Here is an 18,877-nt window from a genome sequence, read left to right on the forward strand (position 1 = left end):
TGGACAGTCACATCCAGCCACTTTCCCCCCACGCCTGCCGTACTGAATACGCCAGTCCCTGCCGCCACCTAGCAGGAAGGCGTGGGCACAATTAATGCGGCGGTTTGAAGATATCTTTGATAGGCACGAGGCTTATCAACCTGTCACATCAGACCGTGGCAGACCTACTCTGCCCAAAAGGGTATTAGAGGGTACTCAGAGGCTGGCTGGTGGGCGCCCCTACGCCTGCTAAAACTGGAACACGAAGACCAATAGAACCGTTCGAGGGATATTTTTTCAAACCTCTGTAACATCAACTGTAGACCAATGATGGTCACTTTCCATTTATTGTTTACGAAAACTTGTGCCCTCGTTCTTGGCACTTCCTGAAGGGCCTCCCCCCGGTGGATAAAAGGGGGAGGGAGCACCTTGTAACAGATAGATCAGCTCGAGATAGAAAAAAGGATCCGGAGATCGAAAGAGATTCAGAGAAAGACAGACATCCGAAGAGCATTGATAACATACTAGACACACAGGAGTAGGGTATTACACCTCCGTGTGGCCTGAACCTGTCTAAATCCTTGGTGCATTCATTACTACTAGTTGACAACGATCCATCCTGCCTAAGTCCCACAAGCATTAACCCCACGTACGAGGTAGTTCCAGGACCAGCTCGCGGTGTTCATCCACCGACAACCATATACTGAAGGTTGACTTTGGCACAGGGGAATGGTCCGATGATGTCCATGCCCCAACAAGCCAGGGGCCAGACGGGAGCGATTGGCTGTAGGGGAGCTGGGAGCCAGTGGCTTCGGCGTCCTATCTATTGGCATCCTTAGCAGGTGCAAACGAGGTTTTCTATATCGGACATGATTGTAGGCCAATGGAGCTCCTGACAAAGTGCCTTGCCGGCTAGGGCACGAGGCGCCAAATGGTTACCGCAAAGGCCTTCATGTATCTCTCAGAGGAGGTTGGCCCCTTCTTGTCTGGTAATGTAGCGAAGGAAGGGAGCGCAGACACTTGTCTTGTAAAGTACACCTTCTATGAGACAGTAGCCCATGGCGAGATGTTGAATGCGGCAGAGCGTAATCGGGTCTTCCAGCTCTTCTGTTCCGCTAACGAAGGATAAGAGGGGATCTCTTTAGTCGGTGGTTTCGATGGGGGGAGGATGGTGGCGACCGTCTCGTCAAGAGTATTAGCAGTCAGCTAGTGTAGAGTCTCGAGGAAGGTGCCCAACGATGGGTCTTTGCCTGTGGCAGCAACTTATGCAAGGGCGTCTGCCTAGCTGTTGTACGTTTGCGGTATGCTCCGTATTGATATGCCGTGGAAGTGTGCTTCGGCCTTGCGGATGGCTTCGAGGTATCTTGTTGACGTGGCCGGCGAAGATCTGAGAGTCGGTCCGAATGATGACTCTGGCTGCCCCCAAGGCTCGGGCCTGTCGGAGGTCCAAGAGGACGACTTCGTATTTGGGTATGTTGTTGGTCATCTTGAAATCCAGGCGAGCAGCGAATTAGACTTACTGGCCTGTAGGGGAGAGATGAGGACCGCACCGGCTCCAGCGTCCATGGAGTTGTATGCTCCATTGGTGTAGATAGTCCAGATGTCTTGGGGAGGGGTAGTGACGGGTTCAGCGGGCGCCGGAGTCCATTTGGTGATGAAGTCTGCCAAAATTTGGAATTTGATGGCGGTGCGGGCCACGAACCTTACCACGAAGGGAGGTAGTTCTACTGCCCATTTGCTGATGCGTCCCGCCACCTCTCGGCTACGGAACGCATAACTAAGGACTAAAAGATAACACTAGTGCAAGTATCAGTACAAAGCTTTAAACAACAAGAGTTAATAGCAAGATGATTACAAAAACTAATATATGGGAAAAATCCCAAAACTACACAACTAGTAAAACTTGCACAAGTGATGAGACAAGAAATTATCCCAGAGTTCGACCACCTCACAAAGAAGTGCCTACTGTTAGTCGCTGAATCCTTACTCTTGGTAGTAGCTGAATTCTTACTCTCATCGAGAGAGGATGACACTAGGAGTTGGGGCAATTTTTCTGGTTTATTTCTCACACAAAATGCCATGCCAACCTGAGGGGTTGGGGATACATATTTATAGGCTGCTAGCCAGCCAAACATATGCTAAAATGCTGTCCTAGATGCACAAACACACAGGATATAGAGGTGCACAAACACAAAGTCACGTTGTGATACTCCTATGCCGATCCATTTTTTCTACTATCAATACATTTGTGGTGTTTCTTTCTCTCAAACTTCGTCTCCAAGTTTGAGTCTCCTCTTTAGAAGAAACTCTCGCCGTACTTGCTGGGGCAAAACGATCTCTTGCTCCAACAGCGCGCCGTTCGTAGGGATTTCGAGCATATAAGTGCTAAGAGAGGTAGGATGCCACCCAAGCAGACCACCAAGGCCGCGCCAACGATGGCCCCCAACCAGGGGGAACGAGGGCCTTACGACTACCGCCGACCCAGCCATGATCATAGCTGTGGCCGGCAACTAAGGGCTCTCTACCCCGGAGACCTAGCAGCAACAGCAGCAGCAAAGCGAGGCCCCCGCCGCGCCCCTAGGGGCTGCAGTCAGCGCCACCGCCGAAAACACCATTCCACCCGAGCGTCAATCACATTTGGCGGCACTCCTGACCCATATAGAGGAACTGCAAACGGCCCTGCGGGTTGAGCAGCAAGCTACCCGCATGACCACCGCTGCCCCCGTGACAACTGGTGCTGTTTCGACACGAGCTCTACGGGCCGATGAACTCATTGACACCAGGACCCTACACGTTCAGCCTCCGAAGCCTCGGAGCTGGAGTTGCGAGGATCCCTTGCAAGATTACGACTCTCCCCTGCAGGCCAATATGCAGGCTACGCCCTTCCTGAAGGGCTTTTGGATCCCAAAGCTACCTAAGTTCAAGGGCGATTCGGACCCTGATGAGTTCGTCTGTTCCTACGTCCTCGCCATAGAGACCAGCAGGGGTGGATTGGCCACCATGGCTAAATGCTTCCTTCTCGCCTTGGAAGGGGTGGCCATACGTTGGTTCTGGGCACTGGACCCTGGCGCCATTCACGCCTGGTCCCAACTCTGGGACCTCTTCCGCAGCAACTTTTAGGCACCTTCGTCGAGCCAGTAACCTCCGGAAGCCTGTTCACTATTAGGCAGGAGCCGGACGAAACCCTCCGTGATTACTTCCGAAGGTTCTCCCAGACCAAGGCCCAGATTAGGGGCATATCGGACTCTTCGGTCATCGATGCCGCAACCCAGGGCCTGGCTAAAGGCCCTCTATACGATCGGCTGAACCGACGTCCAATACACACGGTGGAAGTCCTCATGAGCAAGTTCGAGGAATATGCGCGGGCAGAGGAGGAAAAACACCATCGAAGGCGCTCGCAAGCTATTGAGACTTCCCGTGTCAACCCCGAGAAATCACTCTCGCAGGTGTTAGTCGCTGAATCCTTACTCTTGGTAGTAGCTGAATTCTTACTCTCATCGAGAGAAGATGACACTAGGAGTTGGGGCAATTTTTCTGGGTTATTTCTCACACAAATGCCATGCCAACCTGAGGGGTTGGAGATACATATTTATAGGCTGCTAGCTAGCCAAGCATATGCTAAGATGCTGTCCTAGATGCTGTCCTAGATACTAATATGCTGTCCTAGATGCTGTAGCCCTAGAAAGGACCACAAAGACCAGCCAAGGACCATCTGAAGCAGCCCCACAAAGACCATATGCAGCACAGAGACGCAGTACAGAGACGCAGCACAGAGACTTATCCCATCATTCTCCCCCTAAGTCTTGTGCGTCGTCTTGTGGGAAAGTTGAACCATCCCGGTCCTGGAGCAGAGCTCAAGGAACTTGATCCTCCCAAGAGGCTTGGTAAGCAGGTCCGCGAGCTGGTCCTTGGTGTTGATGTAGCTCGCCTTGATGCTCCCTTCCTCCAAACAGCCTCGGATGAAGTGGTACCTCACCCGGATGTGCTTACTCCGTTCATGGAAAACGGGGTTCTTTGCCAGGGCCAGAGCGGACTTGCTGTCCATCCTGAGCTCCACCGCTCTAGTGTCTCTGCCGAGGAGATCACCAAGCAGTCGAGCGAGCCAAAGCGCCTGAGTTGAAGCGGTGGAGGCCGCTATGTACTCGGCCTCGTAGCTGGACAGGGCCACCACCTGCTGCTTGACCGACTGCCAGCTAATGAGGCACTTGCCGAGGAGGAAGAGGATCCCGCTCGTGCTCTTGCTGGTGTCGATGTCGCCGGCGTGGTCACTGTCGCTGTACCCGACGAAGTGTGCCGCCCCAGGGCACCTAGGGTAGTAGAGGCCATGGTCGAGAGTCCCCGCAACGTAGCGGATGATTCTCTTCACAGCCTGCTGGTGCTCCGTCGTCGGTCGCTGCATGAACCGACTGACGTAGCCGATGGAGAATGCCAAGTCCGGCCGTGTGTGGGCGAGGTAGCGAAGGCTCCCCACAAGACGCCGGTACTGCGTAGCGTCCACCTCCTCCGTCGTGCTGTCGCGGCTCAGCTTCAGCCTCTCCTCCATCGGAGTGAGAGCTGGGTTGCAGTCGGTGAGCCCAGCTAGCTCAACGACGCGCTTGGCGTAGGCGGTCTGTCGAAGCGTGATCCCGGAGTCATCCTGGTGCACCTCGATTCCCAGGTAGAAGGAGAGAGGCCCCAGGTCACTCATCTGGAAAGTGGCCTTCATCTCTTCCTTGAATGCCGCCACCTCCGCATCCTTGGTGCCGGTGATCACCAAGTCGTCGACGTAGACACCCACCAGCAGAGCATTTCCTCCACTGCCCCGTCGGTAGATGGCCGCCTCGTGCGGGCTTTGCTCGAAGCCCATCCCCTTTAGCGTGGAATCCAACTTGGCATTCCACGCCCTCGGCGCCTGCCGCAAGCCGTAGAGGGCCTTGCGCAGGCGGAGCACCTTGCCCTCCTTGCCGGGGATCGCAAATCCCGGCGGCTGGTGCACGTAGACCTCCTCCTTCAAGTCGCCGTTAAGGAACGCCGACTTGACGTCCATGTGATGGACACGCCAGCCCTCCTGGGCAGCTAGCGCAAGGAGGAGTCGCACGGACTCCATCCGTGCCACGGGAGCGAAGGCGTCGTCGAAGTCGACCCCCTCCTGTTGCACGAAGCCTCGTGCCACCAAGCGAGCCTTGTGCTTGACGATGCTAAGATGCTGTCCTAGATGCTGTCCTAGCTGTCCTAGATGCTAAGATGCTGTCCTAGATGCTGTCCTAGCTGTCCTAGATGCTAAGATGCTGTCCTAGATACTGTAGCCCTAGAAAGGACCACAAAGACCAGCCAAGGACCATCTGAAGCAGCCCCACAAAGACCATATGCAGCACAGAGACGCAGCACAGAGACTTATCCCATCACCTACGTCTCCGTTGAGAAGCTCATAAAGAGCCGGATCTTTTCTAACTCTATCCTCTTCTAGCGACCACAAAGATCAAGCTAGATTTTCTTACTCAAGTCAATGTCGATTACAAACTTCCCGTAGCACTCCATAATGATTGGGTGCTCTACAGACGACGCATTTCTATCTAAGAGCACAAGGCTCCAAGAGAAATGATCACAAATGTATGCTCGATGATGAATTCAATGCTCAACGACTCAAATTCATTTCCAAACACAATCTCTCAAATTTGGCGCAAAACTAAGCACTAGAGATGTTTGGAGGGCTTTTAAATGCTCTTGGAAGCTTTGTGAAGGTGGAGCTCAGCAGCAACAGCAAGCAATAAATGCTAGAGGGTGTGGGGGTATATATAGCTCACCTTCAAAAACTAGCCGTTACTATTCTGACAAACCTACCCCGAAGTATCCTATGAACACCGGAGTCTCCGGCCTGAAATCCAAAACGGGCTTAGAACAGTGTCAGAACTAGCCGTTGCGGTTCTGTTGAACTGCCCGGAGTATCTGGAGTCTCCGGGCCAGACTTAGTCACCACGAAGAAACAGTCCGGAGACTTGCCGGACTCTCCGGCCTCTCCAGGTACCGGATACTCCGGTCATTTAAATTAAATACTAACCGAGGCTCTCTGGCGGAGAAGAGAGACTCCGGCCAAAAACTTTTTCCCTGAGTCTCCGGTGAATAAAAGCTTAACTGAGGCTCTCTGTCGGAGACTTTCTTGAAGACTCTGGCAAAAAATTCACCAACTACCGGAGTATCCGATGAGCACAGGAGTCTCTGGACAATTAAAAATATTCGAAACCGAGGCTCTCTGGCGGAATCTTTCTCGAAGACTCCAGCCTAAAACACTGAGTACCGGAGTATCCAGACTCAGTACACACTGCCTATTTTTCTCGATGTCCGTAGGTAAATGTGTCTCTCAACTGTTGATTCTAATAGGTTATTTTGAGCATTGAGACACCATAAAAGCAAACAATTGCAACCGTCTTAATAGTACGGCTATCCTAGACTCAATTTCAAGATAGAACAATTTAAATCCTATTGAGTACTACACACCGCTTCTCTTTTCTTTTCCAGGGACGTCAATCATCGTGAGTCTTCATCAATAAGACTAAAGCATGTTCATAACTTTAATAAACATATTAGTTCCTTAATCGTTTTGTCATCAATAAGCCAAAACCCACTTAGGGGGTCTAGATGCACTTTCAGTATAGCGTGTCTTGGCCCAGCTAAGGCCTCCGAGACATAGTATACAACCCTTTGAGCAGAGCGACTGTCACTTTTCTCCTCCCGTACTAGGGCGGCACTGGCAGCAGAGGCAGAGGCAGACATGTATAGAGTAGGCCTTCGCCGGGGAGGGGCATCACGAGTGTTTCGAGGTAGAAAAGGTGGGCCTTAAGGGCCTCGAATGCCGCCTAGCACCCCGGAATCTAGTTGAATGGTTCGGAGCCCCTCAGCGTTTTGAAGAAGGGGAAGCTATGCTCGGCAGATTTCACGAGGAAGCGACTGAGGGTTGCGAGGCGACCAGCTAGGCATTGACTTCCTTTGGATTGGTGGGAGGTGATATTTCTATGATGGCACGAATCTTACCAGGGTTGGCCTCGATGCCTCTTCGGGAGACGAGATATCCCAGCATCTTTCTAGCCTTAGCACTGAATACGCACTTCTTCGGGTTCAACCGCACGCCTGCAGCCCGGAGGCTATCAAATATTTCTTATAGGTTGGCAACGTGGTTTGCTTCGAGCCGGCTTTTTACCACGATATCATCTACGTAGGCTTTGACTTTGCGGCCCAGTTGCTGCTGTAGTATCTTGTGCACTAGGCAAGAGAAGGTGACCCTAGCATTCCGAAGACCGAAGGGCATCTGGACGTAACAATATACCCCGAAAGGCCGAAAGGGGTAATGAAGCTGGTTTTGCTCTCATCCTCTATCACCATCCACACCTGGTGATACCCGGAGTAGGCTTCCAGGAAGCTTAGCAACTCGCAGCCGGCGATGGAATCCACTAGCTGGTCGATGCGAGGGAGGGGGTACGAATCCCGAGGTCATATTTTGTTCAACGATGTGAAATCGATGCACATACGCCACTTTCCGCTGTATTTCTTGACCAGGACGATGTTGGAGAGCCAATCGGAGTGGATGACCTCTTGGATAACACCGGCCTTTCGTAGCTTCTGGACCTCCTATTTTGCGGCTTCTGCCCGCTCTAGGGAGAGCTTGAGAAGCCCCTAGCGTACGGGCCTGGCCTTCGGATCAACCTGAAGAGTGTTCGACAATGCAGCGATCGACTCTCGAGAGGTCCTACAGGAGACCATGCGAAGGTGTCGAGGTTACCCTGTAGGACGACCAGAAATTGGGCTTCCTGCCCGGAGGTGAGGTCTGCCCTTATTTGGAAGGTTCGGTTGGGTTGATTTGGATGTATGGGAACACGCTTTATGTCCCTCTCCGGTTGTGGCCTCGAAGGGCAGTAGTGCCCGGGTCCTCAGAGCCCTCCTGGGTCACGGCGTGGATACCGGGGAGCGGAGCATGTTGCCCGTACTCAATGCGCCTAGCTAGGTCTTGGTCGCCATGGATGGTTATCAGCCCCTAGGGTTCAGGCATCTTCAAGCAGAGGTAATTGTGATGGGGTACAACCCTGAATCTGTTCAGAGTTCCTCATCCCAAAATGACGTTGTAGGCGTCGTCCATAACATCGAAGGTGATTACTTCGGTCCGTGCTACGGAGCCCTCGCCGAAGATGATCGAGAGCTCTATCTGGCCTAGGGCGTCGAGGGAGGGCCCATTGAATCCCTGGAGGGCTCTGTGGCCTGGTGAGAGCTGGCTCCGCGGGATTTGGAGCTGGTTGAAGGCGTGTATGAATAGGAGGTCCGCCGAGCTACCTCCGTCGACCAGTATTCTCTGGACCTTGACTTCGGCAATGTTGGCTGAGATGACCAGGGCATCGGGGTGGGAAAATTTCACCCCCTCGGAATCGTTGATGGTGAATGTCACTGGGGCGTCGGCCCATTCGTGGGCCTGCCGATGGATGCTGGTTGCTCCGATGTGGTGTACCCCGCGTGCGTAGTCTCGCCGCTGTCATTTCGAAGTGCAGCTGGAGCTCCCTTCGCTAGTTATAGTGAGGACGATCTGTTTGCCCCATGCTCCTTCGTCGTTGTACCGCTCTACGAATGATCGAGGCGGAGAAGGTAAGGCCAGCTGCGAAGGGTTCCGCAAGGCCAAATGATCAACCCGCTGGCCGACCAGTGGCCTGCGATCTTCGGACTGCTCTTTAGTGGCCCCCTCAGTCGAGGCTAAGGTTGTCTGCCTCCCGATGTACTCTTCTCGGAAGGTGGTGAGGATCCGGCAGTTGTCGGTGTTATGTCCTCATCCTGCGCCATGTAGAGTGCACCAGGATTCCTCCTCAGAACACCGGTTCGGAGCGCGGCTTTGTTCCGGGAGGCCTCTAGGGCGTCCCCGGCCGCATCCCCTGGGGTGGTTTTAGTTTGGAGCCCGTGGCCTGGGCTGATGTTGTTGATATTTCGGCATTGTCACTGTCGCCCCCTTTGGACCCGAAGGTATGAGCCTCCTCGAAGCCCCTCTTCGCTGGGGGAGAGGGGGCGTGTGACGATCCCACCTGCTGATGGGATAAGTCTCTGTGCTACGTCTCTGTACTGCGTCTCTGTGCTGCATATGGTCTTTGTGGGGCTGCTTCAGATGGTCCTTGGCTGGTCTTTGTGGTCCTTTCTAGGGCTACAGCATCTTAGCATCTAGGACAGCTAAGACAGCATCTAAGACAGCATCTTAGCAGCTAGGACAGCATCTAGGACAGCATCTTAGCATATGCTTGGCTGGCTAGTAGCCTATAAATATGTATCCCCAACCCCTCAGGTTGGCATGGCATTTGTGTGAGAAATAAACCAGAAAAATTGCCCCAACTCTTAGTGTCATCCTCTCTCGATGAGAGTAAGAATTCAGCTACTACCAAGAGTAAGGATTCAGCGACTAACAAGTGGTATCAGAGCCGTAGTATCCTGTAGCCTGAGCATCTCCTGCTCACCTCCTTTCCCAGCCGCGCAACAGCCCCAGCTGGGAGCAGCAGCAGCTCCGGCCGCTCCTGCTCACTTCTCTCCCTCTGCGCAGACGAGCAGCAGCTCGTCTGAAGCAGCCCTCTCCCCACACAGTAGCCCCCGGGTAGCGCGTCATGTCCGCAGGGTAGTCTCAGCGCTCGGTCGCCTCGAGCACGCGGCGTCGGCAGGAGGCCAAACTTGCCGCGGCAGAGGAACGCGAGCGAGCGGCGGCAGAGACCGCTGCGGCGGCGGCAAGGGCGTCGAGGCTGGCAGCGGCGGAGCTGGCAGCAGTCAGAGCGGAGGCGGAAGCAACGGCGGCGGCGGATGCAGCGCGTGCGGCGGCAGCAGAGGTCGAGGCTCTGCGCGGCAGCATCAGCAGCTCCGTTTCTGCTGACGACAGCGCCGACGCGGACCTCGAGTTGCTGGGGAGGGAGGCAGCGCGAGCGCGGGCGGCGCAGTGGGCAGCCGCGCACGCCCACGAGCGCGGCGGCAGCCCAGACAGACGCGGACGCGCCGGCGGCGCTCCTGGAGGAGGCGCGCACGGCGGTGGCGCTCCTGGAGGAGGCGCGCACGGCGGTGGCGCTCCTGGAGGAGGCGCGCACGGCGGTGGCGCTCCTGGAGGAGGCGAGCACGGTGGTGGCGCTCCTGGAGGGGGCGAGCATGGCAACGGTGGCGGACGGGCCGATGGAGAGCGCGGCCTTCACAGGCAGCGTGACTCTCTCTCCCCGGATCGGTACCGTGGTTACCACGGGCTCCAGGCTGTTGTCAGGGACGTCGGCCCCGGCGGTGGGTGGCCTACCCTCACTAAGACCAACTATGTCGAGTGGGCTGCGGTGATGAGGGTAAAGCTCCAGGTGCGGCACATGTGGGAGGCAGTCCGGTACGGCGACGTCGACTACGACCAGGATCGACGGGCGCTGGATGGCCTCATCGCTGCAGTCCCGTCCGAGATGCAGTTCTCGCTTACCAATAAGCGGACTGCCAAGGAGGCTTGGGACGCCATCGCTGCGGCACGCATCGGCAGCGACCGCGCCCGCAAGTCCACACTGCAGGCACTTCGCAAGGAGTGGGAGAACCTGGCCTTCAAGCCAGGTGAGGACGTTGATGACTTTGCTCTCCGTCTCAACACTCTGTTGCAGAAGATGGTGCAGTTCGGCGATGACACCTACGGCGAGGAGAGAGCTGTCGAAAAGCTCTTCCGTTGCGTCCCCGAGAAGTACAAGCAGATGGCTCGCTCGATCGAGTCCCTGCTGGATCTCTCCACGATGTCGATCGAGGAGGCGATAGGTCGACTCAAGGTCGTCGACAGCGATGAGCCACAGTCTCTCTCGGGGCCCATCACCACTGGCGGGAAGCTCCTTCTCACTCGGGAGCAGTGGGCTGCCTGCCAAGGTGACCGGAAGAAGGGGGAGCCTTCTTCCACGACAGGCGGCCGCAAGCGTGGCAAGCCGCGCAAGGCGCGCAGAGACGCCCAGGCCGGGGCGCGAGGACGTGCCGAGGGTGATGCCCGCGGAGGCGCCCAGGGCGGCGCCGCTGGCAAGTACAAGCCAGCACGAGACGACACCTGCCGCAACTGCGGCCAGCTTGGCCATTGGGCCAAGGACTGTCGACAGCCACGACGCGGCCAGGCCCATGTCGCACAGGCGGAGGAGGAGGAGCCGGCTCTGTTCATGGCACATGCAAGCATCGAGCTACCTCCAGCGACACCGACCGCAGCGGCTCTCCTCCACCTTGACGAGCCAAAAGCACACGCCCTCCTCGGCGACAGCTCCGGCAACGACAAGACTGACGGGTGGTGCCTCGACACCGGCGCCACCCATCACATGACCGGTCGACGGGAGTTCTTCACCGAGCTTGACACTAGCGTCCGAGGCTCCGTAAAGTTTGGGGATGCCTCCGGCGTGGAGATCAAGGGCGTCGGCTCCGTCATCTTCACCGCCGTGTCTGGTGAGCACAGGCTGCTCACCGGAGTCTACTACATCCCCGCGTTGAGGAACTCTATCATCAGCTTGGGACAGCTGGATGAGAACGATTCGCGCGTGGTGGTTAAGGATGGAGTCATGAGGATTTGGGATCGCCGTCGTCGCCTTCTTGCCAAGGTAACCAGAAGCGCAAATTGACTCTACATCCTTAACGTGCAGGTGGCACAACCCCTCTGTCTCGCTACTCGTCGGGATGACGAGGCGTGGCAGTGGCACGAGCGCTTCGGGCACCTTCACTTCGAGGCCCTGAAGCGGCTCAGTGCCACGGAGATGGTGCGAGGCCTGCCGTGCCTCGACCATGTGGAGCAGCTCTGCGACGTCTGCGTATTGACGAAGCAGAGGCGACTCCCCTTTCCCCAGCGGGCGAGCTTTCGACCCAAGGAGAGGCTCGAGCTTGTGCACGGGGACTTGTGTGGTCCGGTGACACCGGCCACACCGGGAGGACGACGCTACTTCCTGCTGCTTGTCGACGACCTCTCCCGCTACATGTGGGTGATGGTCCTCGGCAGCAAGGGAGAGGCTGCGGACGCCATCAGGCGTGCGCAGGCTGCTGCAGAGGCGGAGTGCGGCCGCAAGCTGCGCATGCTGCGCACCGACAACGGCGGCGAATTCACGGCGGCTGAATTCGCGTCGTACTGCGCTGATAAGGGCATTCAGCGCCACTACTCCGCGCCGTACAGCCCGCAGCAGAACGGCGTCGTCGAGCGACGCAACCAGACGGTTGTGGGGATGGCTCGGGCCCTTCTCAAACAGAGGGGGATGCCGGCTGTCTTCTGGGGAGAGGCGGTGGTGTCGGCCGTCTACATCCTCAACCGCTCGCCTACCAAGGCGCTCGACGGCAGGACGCCGTACGAGGCTTGGCATGGGCGCAAGCCGGCGGTCTCCCACTTGCGAGTCTTCGGCTGCCTCGCGTTCGCCAAGGAGCTTGGCCACATCAGCAAGCTCGACGACAGGAGCACTCCGGGAGTGTTCATCGGCTACGCGGAGGGCTCGAAGGCCTACCGCATCCTCGACCCGAAGACACAGCGTGTGCGCACGGCGCGCGACGTTGTGTTCAACGAAGGGCGAGGATGGGCGTGGGACAAGGCGGTGGACGACGGCTCTGCTCCAACGTACGACGACTTCACTGTCGAGTACGTCCACTTCGAGGAAGCTGGGGGAGTAGGCAGCTCTTCTTCGACGAGCACATCTACCCCAGTCCCCGAGCCTTCACCGACCCCGGCGCCTGCTACTCCGACAGCACCACACTCTCCAGCCAGGACCTCGGCTGCGATGAGTTCTTCGCTGGCTCCACCACAGCTGGCACCAGCACCGACATGCACCTCTCCGGGCACGTCTACTCCAACACCAGCTCGTGTCGAGCACAGCCCGGTTGAGCTCGCTACTCCGCTCTCTCACGACGAGGAGCGCATCGACGCGTACCACGACGGCGAGCCGTTACGGTACCGTACGATAGAGAACCTTCTCGGCGACCATCCGGTGCCGGGACTGGTGCCTCACGACCTGGAGGCGCAGTTGCATCTTGCGTGTGACAACGGCGAGCCTCGGTCGTTTGCAGAGGCCGAGAGACACGCGGCATGGCGCGCCGCGATGCAGTTAGAGATGAATGCGGTTGAGAAGAACCGCACCTAGGAGCTTGCTGACCTTCCTCGTGGTCACCGCGCGATCACCCTTAAGTGGGTGTACAAGCTGAAGAGGGATGAAGCCGGCACCATCGTCAAGCACAAGGCTCGCTTGGTGGCACGAGGCTTCGTGCAACAGGAGGGGGTCGACTTCGACGACGCCTTCGCTCCCGTGGCACGGATGGAGTCCGTGCGACTCCTCCTTGCGCTAGCTGCCCAGGAGGGCTGGCGTGTCCATCACATGGACGTCAAGTCGGCGTTCCTTAACGGCGACTTGAAGGAGGAGGTCTACGTGCACCAGCCGCCGGGATTTGCGATCCCCGGCAAGGAGGGCAAGGTGCTCCGCCTGCGCAAGGCCCTCTACGGCTTGCGGCAGGCGCCGAGGGCGTGGAATGCCAAGTTGGATTCCACGCTAAAGGGGATGGGCTTCGAGCAAAGCCCGCACGAGGCGGCCATCTACCGACGGGGCAGTGGAGGAAATGCTCTGCTGGTGGGTGTCTACGTCGACGACTTGGTGATCACCGGCACCAAGGATGCGGAGGTGGCGGCATTCAAGGAAGAGATGAAGGCCACTTTCCAGATGAGTGACCTGGGGCCTCTCTCCTTCTACCTGGGAATCGAGGTGCACCAGGATGACTCCGGGATCACGCTTCGACAGACCGCCTACGCCAAGCGCGTCGTTGAGCTAGCTGGGCTCACCGACTGCAACCCAGCTCTCACTCCGATGGAGGAGAGGCTGAAGCTGAGCCGCGACAGCACGACGGAGGAGGTGGACGCTACGCAGTACCGGCGTCTTGTGGGGAGCCTTCGCTACCTCGCCCACACACGGCCGGACTTGGCATTCTCCATCGGCTACGTCAGTCGGTTCATGCAGCGACCGACGACGGAGCACCAGCAGGCTGTGAAGAGAATCATCCGCTACGTTGCGGGGACTCTCGACCATGGCCTCTACTACCCTAGGTGCCCTGGGGCGGCACACTTCGTCGGGTACAGCGACAGTGACCACGCCGGCGACATCGACACCAGCAAGAGCACGAGCGGGATCCTCTTCCTCCTCGGCAAGTGCCTCGTTAGCTGGCAGTCGGTCAAGCAGCAGGTGGTGGCCCTGTCCAGCTACGAGGCCGAGTACATAGCGGCCTCCACCGCTTCAACTCAGGCGCTCTGGCTCGCTCGACTGCTTGGTGATCTCCTCGGCAGAGACACTAGAGCGGTGGAGCTCAGGATGGACAGCAAGTCCGCTCTGGCCCTGGCCAAGAACCCCATTTTCCATGAACGGAGTAAGCACATCCGGGTGAGGTACCACTTCATCCGAGGCTGTTTGGAGGAAGGGAGCATCAAGGCGAGCTACATCAACACCAAGGACCAGCTCGCGGACCTGCTTACCAAGCCTCTTGGGAGGATCAAGTTCCTTGAGCTCTGCTCCAGGACCGGGATGGTTTAACTTTCCCACAAGACGACGCACAAGACTTAGGGGGAGAATGATGGGATAAGTCTCTGTGCTGCGTCTCTGTACTGCGTCTCTGTGCTGCATATGGTCTTTGTGGGGCTGCTTCAGATGGTCCTTGGCTGGTCTTTGTGGTCCTTTCTAGGGCTACAGCATTTAGGACAGCATATTAGTATCTAGGACAGCATCTAGGACAGCATCTTAGCATATGCTTGGCTAGCTAGCAGCCTATAAATATGTATCCCCAACCCCTCAGGTTGGCATGGCATTTGTGTGAGAAATAACCCAGAAAAATTGCCCCAACTCCTAGTGTCATCTTCTCTCGATGAGAGTAAGAATTCAGCTACTACCAAGAGTAAGGATTCAGCGACTAACACCTGCGAGAGTGATTTCTCGGGGTTGACACGGGAAGTCTCAATAGCTCGCGAGCGCCTTCGATGGTGTTTTTCCTCCTCTGCCCGCGCATATTCCTCGAACTTGCTCATGAGGACTTCCACCGTGTGTATTGGACGTCGGTTCAGCCGATCGTATAGAGGGCCTTTAGCCAGGCCCTGGGTTGCGGCATCGATGACCGAAGAGTCCGATATGCCCCTAATCTGGGCCTTGGTCTGGGAGAACCTTCGGAAGTAATCACGGAGGGTTTCGTCCGGCTCCTGCCTAATAGTGAACAGGCTTCCGGAGGTTACTGGCTCGACAAAGGTGCCTAAAAGTTGCTGCGGAAGAGGTCCCAGAGTTGGGACCAGGCGTGAATGGCGCCAGGATCCAGTGCCCAGAACCAACGTATGGCCACCCCTTCCAAGGCGAGAAGGAAGCATTTAGCCATGGTGGCCAATCCACCTCTGCTGGTCTCTATGGCGAGGACGTAGGAACAGACGAACTCATCAGGGTCCGAATCGCCCTTGAACTTAGGTAGCTTTGGGATCCAAAAGCCCTTCAGGAAGGGCGTAGCCTGCATATTGGCCTGCAGGGGAGAGTCGTAATCTTGCAAGGGATCCTCGCAACTCCAGCTCCGAGGCTTCGGAGGCTGAACGTGTAGGGTCCTGGTGTCAATGAGTTCATCGGCCCGTAGAGCTCGTGTCGAAACAGCACCAGTTGTCACGGGGGCAGCGGTGGTCATGCGGGTAGCTTGCTGCTCAACCCGCAGGGCCGTTTGCAGTTCCTCTATATGGGTCAGGAGTGCCGCCAAATGTGATTGACGCTCGGGTGGAATGGTGTTTTCGGCGGTGGCGCTGACTGCAACCCCTAGGGGCGCGGCGGGGGCCTCGCCTTGCTGCTGCTGTTGCTGCTAGGTCTCCGGGGTAGAGAGCCCTTAGTTGCCGGCCACAGCTATGATCATGGCTGGGTCGGCGGTAGTCGTAAGGCCCTCGTTCCCCCTGGTTGGGGGCCATCGTTGGCGCGGCCTTGGTGGTCTGCTTGGGTGGCATCTTACCTCTCTTAGCACTTATATGCTCGAAATCCCTACGAACGGCGCGCTGTTGGAGCAAGAGATCGTTTTGCCCCAGCAAGTACGGCGAGAGTTTCTTCTAAAGAGGAGACTCAAACTTGGAGACGAAGTTTGAGAGAAAGAAACACCACAAATGTATTGATAGTAGAAAAAATGGATCGGCATAGGAGTATCACAACGTGACTTTGTGTTTGTGCACCTCTATATCCTGTGTGTTGCTATATCCTCTCCTAGACAACCATAGCCTCCTATTTATAGGGTTATACATAGCTTAACGTACAAGTTATCGCTATGTACAAAATATACAGGACCCGGCCGAGTTACATGGACTTATCCTGGATAATTACTTTTTACCCTACATATAAGATAAATATCTACCATGATAACTATTGTGATGCTTGCACCCTGAGGGATAAACCGGTCGCCAATTGCAGCCCGACACCACGCTGCTAGGGGTGTCAGGATAACCTCCATTGTACTGGGATATCAGGACAGCATCCACTAGGCTAGGTACTTAATACCGGTCACTTCCTTACAGGCAAAGGATGACCGACGTTTCTCTTCTAGCAGATCTTTCTTGAGGCTTGATGACTCACCCTGTAGCCTTTGGGAAGCCTGTCCGAGTCTCGGAGACGGAGGCTCCAAGAGGGCATGGCTCCGGTAGGTGGAGGCTTCAGGAGGCCTGCTCCGGGAGATAGCGGTTTCTTGGAGGTATGGCTCCGAAAGATGTAGGTTTCGGGAGGCATGGCTCCAGGAGATGGAGGCTTCGGGAGACATGGCTCTGGGAGATGATTACTTCGAAGCCCGGAAGTCCGAAAGCGGCCTTCGGGAGGCGTGGGTCTATGGGCATGGGCTAGCTGAGCTAAGAGGCCGTCGGGGGTCCTTAACAACGACCCCCAACACCTGGTTAATAGTAAAGAGCATAATTTCTAGAATTATTTTGAAAAAACTCATCTTGAAAAGTACAGCTATGGCAATTATAATGGTCTAGCCACACAATTTGTGCGGTCCACCTTGCTAGTGCAATTCAATAAAAAGATCCCAGCTAGGTTTGAAAAGATTCATAAATCAGTAAAAAATCTAACCTTTTGATTCTATAAGAGTTCAAAATGGGATAATGAATAGTGGTTTAACAAAATCTAAAAAAATATCAGGCATGTTTCAACATAAATCACAATATTATTGCACTTTCTGCTGGGACGGCAAATCAGGCCTGCTACACAAAGAATCAGAGCATACTATTAACTTTAACTTGGAACACCTCTAGCCATTGCATCTCATGCCAAAACCATGATAGAGTGATCTCATCTTCTTCACACACTTGGAGCGCTACCAAATAATATCAATTCGGACTTGCCTCTAGAGTGTGGCTAGAACTTGGCAACCGTTATATTGTGTCAGACCAGAGTTAATGGCAATATTCATTCCAAGAGCACGGCATATGGTAGTAAAGTTGTATCTTGAACTAACACAAAAGTACTCATGGTTTTCAAGAAAGGTAGATTTAACAAAGACAAGCAAATTTGCAAACGAAATGTGGCCGCTGTTTTGCCTTTATTCATATTGTACTTTAATTTTCTAAATGTTTCAAGAACGCCATACCTCCATTTGCAGGGAGCCAATCTCCCGCTCAACTCCTAAAATATGAAAAATGGAGAATTAATGTCAGAAAATTTAGCACGTTGCCAACTCCATTTTGTCGAATGGCTGCTGCCTAAGCTTCACTCTATTTGAAATTGAAGGTCTGCTGTAAGCTAATTTGTGCAATTCTGTAACAAGAGAAATTATAAAATAACCAACGATTTCCCAAATTCGTGAACTTGTGATGGTTTGATTCGATATAACATAGGTAGAATAGAAAATGTGGCGACAATTCAGAATTTTTTAGCATCCTTGGAGAGCAATACTAACTAAAGGGCTGCTACGGTAAAAACTATTCGAGAACAATGTAAACAGAAAGTGGAGGGAAGAACTGTTCTCACCCCGCGTGGCGACCGCCATCTCTCGTTTGCTAGTCCTGAGAGCCTCTGCAAATGACAACATCACAGCATCATTATAAGTTCAACACACCAAACTTGTGATCTGCCACATGTTCACCCACGAATTTAGGGAGAACGACTGCAAAGTCCAGAGGAACTCCCGATTGATCGATTCCTCCCCCCTCCAAAAATGCACAAGTCGTCCTAAAACCCTACCCCCACCAAGAAACCCTCCCTCCCGGTCCGAGGAGGCAGAAATCCATGGAAGATCTCACCCCCGAACGACCGGCACGAGACAGCCAACCCAAATCACCAAGCCGAACAGAGGATCGCACCAAATCGACGGCGAAAACCGCCCATATTTCTCGAACCCGCTAGAGCGCCACCCGCCCGCAACAACGAATCCAAGAACCGGGCCCGGGGCTATGCGCACCTTTGGGGTCGACCTTCTTCTTGAACATGTTCATGGCTGCCGGGTCGCACGGGAGACGAACCGCTCGCGACGGGGACCAGAGTAGATCACGCCTCCCTGTGCTCTCTCGCGTTGCAGATTTGGTGATGGAGAGAGAGGGTGCGGCGCGTGCGAAAGCTGCCCTTTTTATGCTCTGCTGTGTTCGTGGGTTGAGAGGAGGGGGGTGTGGCGGAGAGGGAGGGGAAGACGGCGCCGGGCGAGCCCAACGGGTAGTGTCGCCGACCCCAGCACATCTTTTAGGTCGCCCCGGCTTTAGTAGCCGTTGCAACTTAGACCAAAAATAAAAAAATGCACGGCGCACCACACGCGTCTCTCACCCCGGACATAGACTGTGGGGTCCAGAGAGTTATGGGACCCATACGTCAGTGGGGTTGTTTGCAATAGTGAGGTTTTTAAGGGGACAAGTATCAGACGCAGGATGCGGCAGGAGCGCCTTGGCATTGGACGAACTACCCCGCTCCATGTTTCTCAGTTTCTTTTTGGTTTACAA

The 18,877-nt window shown here is 55.4% G+C and overlaps 1 protein-coding gene across 1 annotated transcript in view; it reads right to left on the bottom strand.

Moving 5' to 3' along the window:
• Positions 1-18,607, bottom strand: part of LOC133915817 (vacuolar protein sorting-associated protein 2 homolog 2-like) — a 33,302-nt gene extending 14,695 nt beyond the window's left edge. Inside the window, exons 1-3 of the mRNA XM_062359147.1 lie at positions 18,349-18,607; positions 17,919-17,963; positions 17,539-17,573 (exon numbers count right to left, since the gene is read on the bottom strand). Coding sequence (XP_062215131.1) covers positions 17,539-17,573; positions 17,919-17,963; positions 18,349-18,382 — 114 coding nt within the window. The 5' untranslated portion in view covers positions 18,383-18,607. The remainder of the gene's footprint in view (positions 1-17,538; positions 17,574-17,918; positions 17,964-18,348) is intronic.
• Positions 18,608-18,877: the final 270 nt, after the last annotated feature.

The sequence above is a fragment of the Phragmites australis genome, chromosome 4 (genome assembly GCF_958298935.1).
Source record: "Phragmites australis chromosome 4, lpPhrAust1.1, whole genome shotgun sequence".
Classification (NCBI taxonomy): domain Eukaryota; kingdom Viridiplantae; phylum Streptophyta; class Magnoliopsida; order Poales; family Poaceae; genus Phragmites; species Phragmites australis.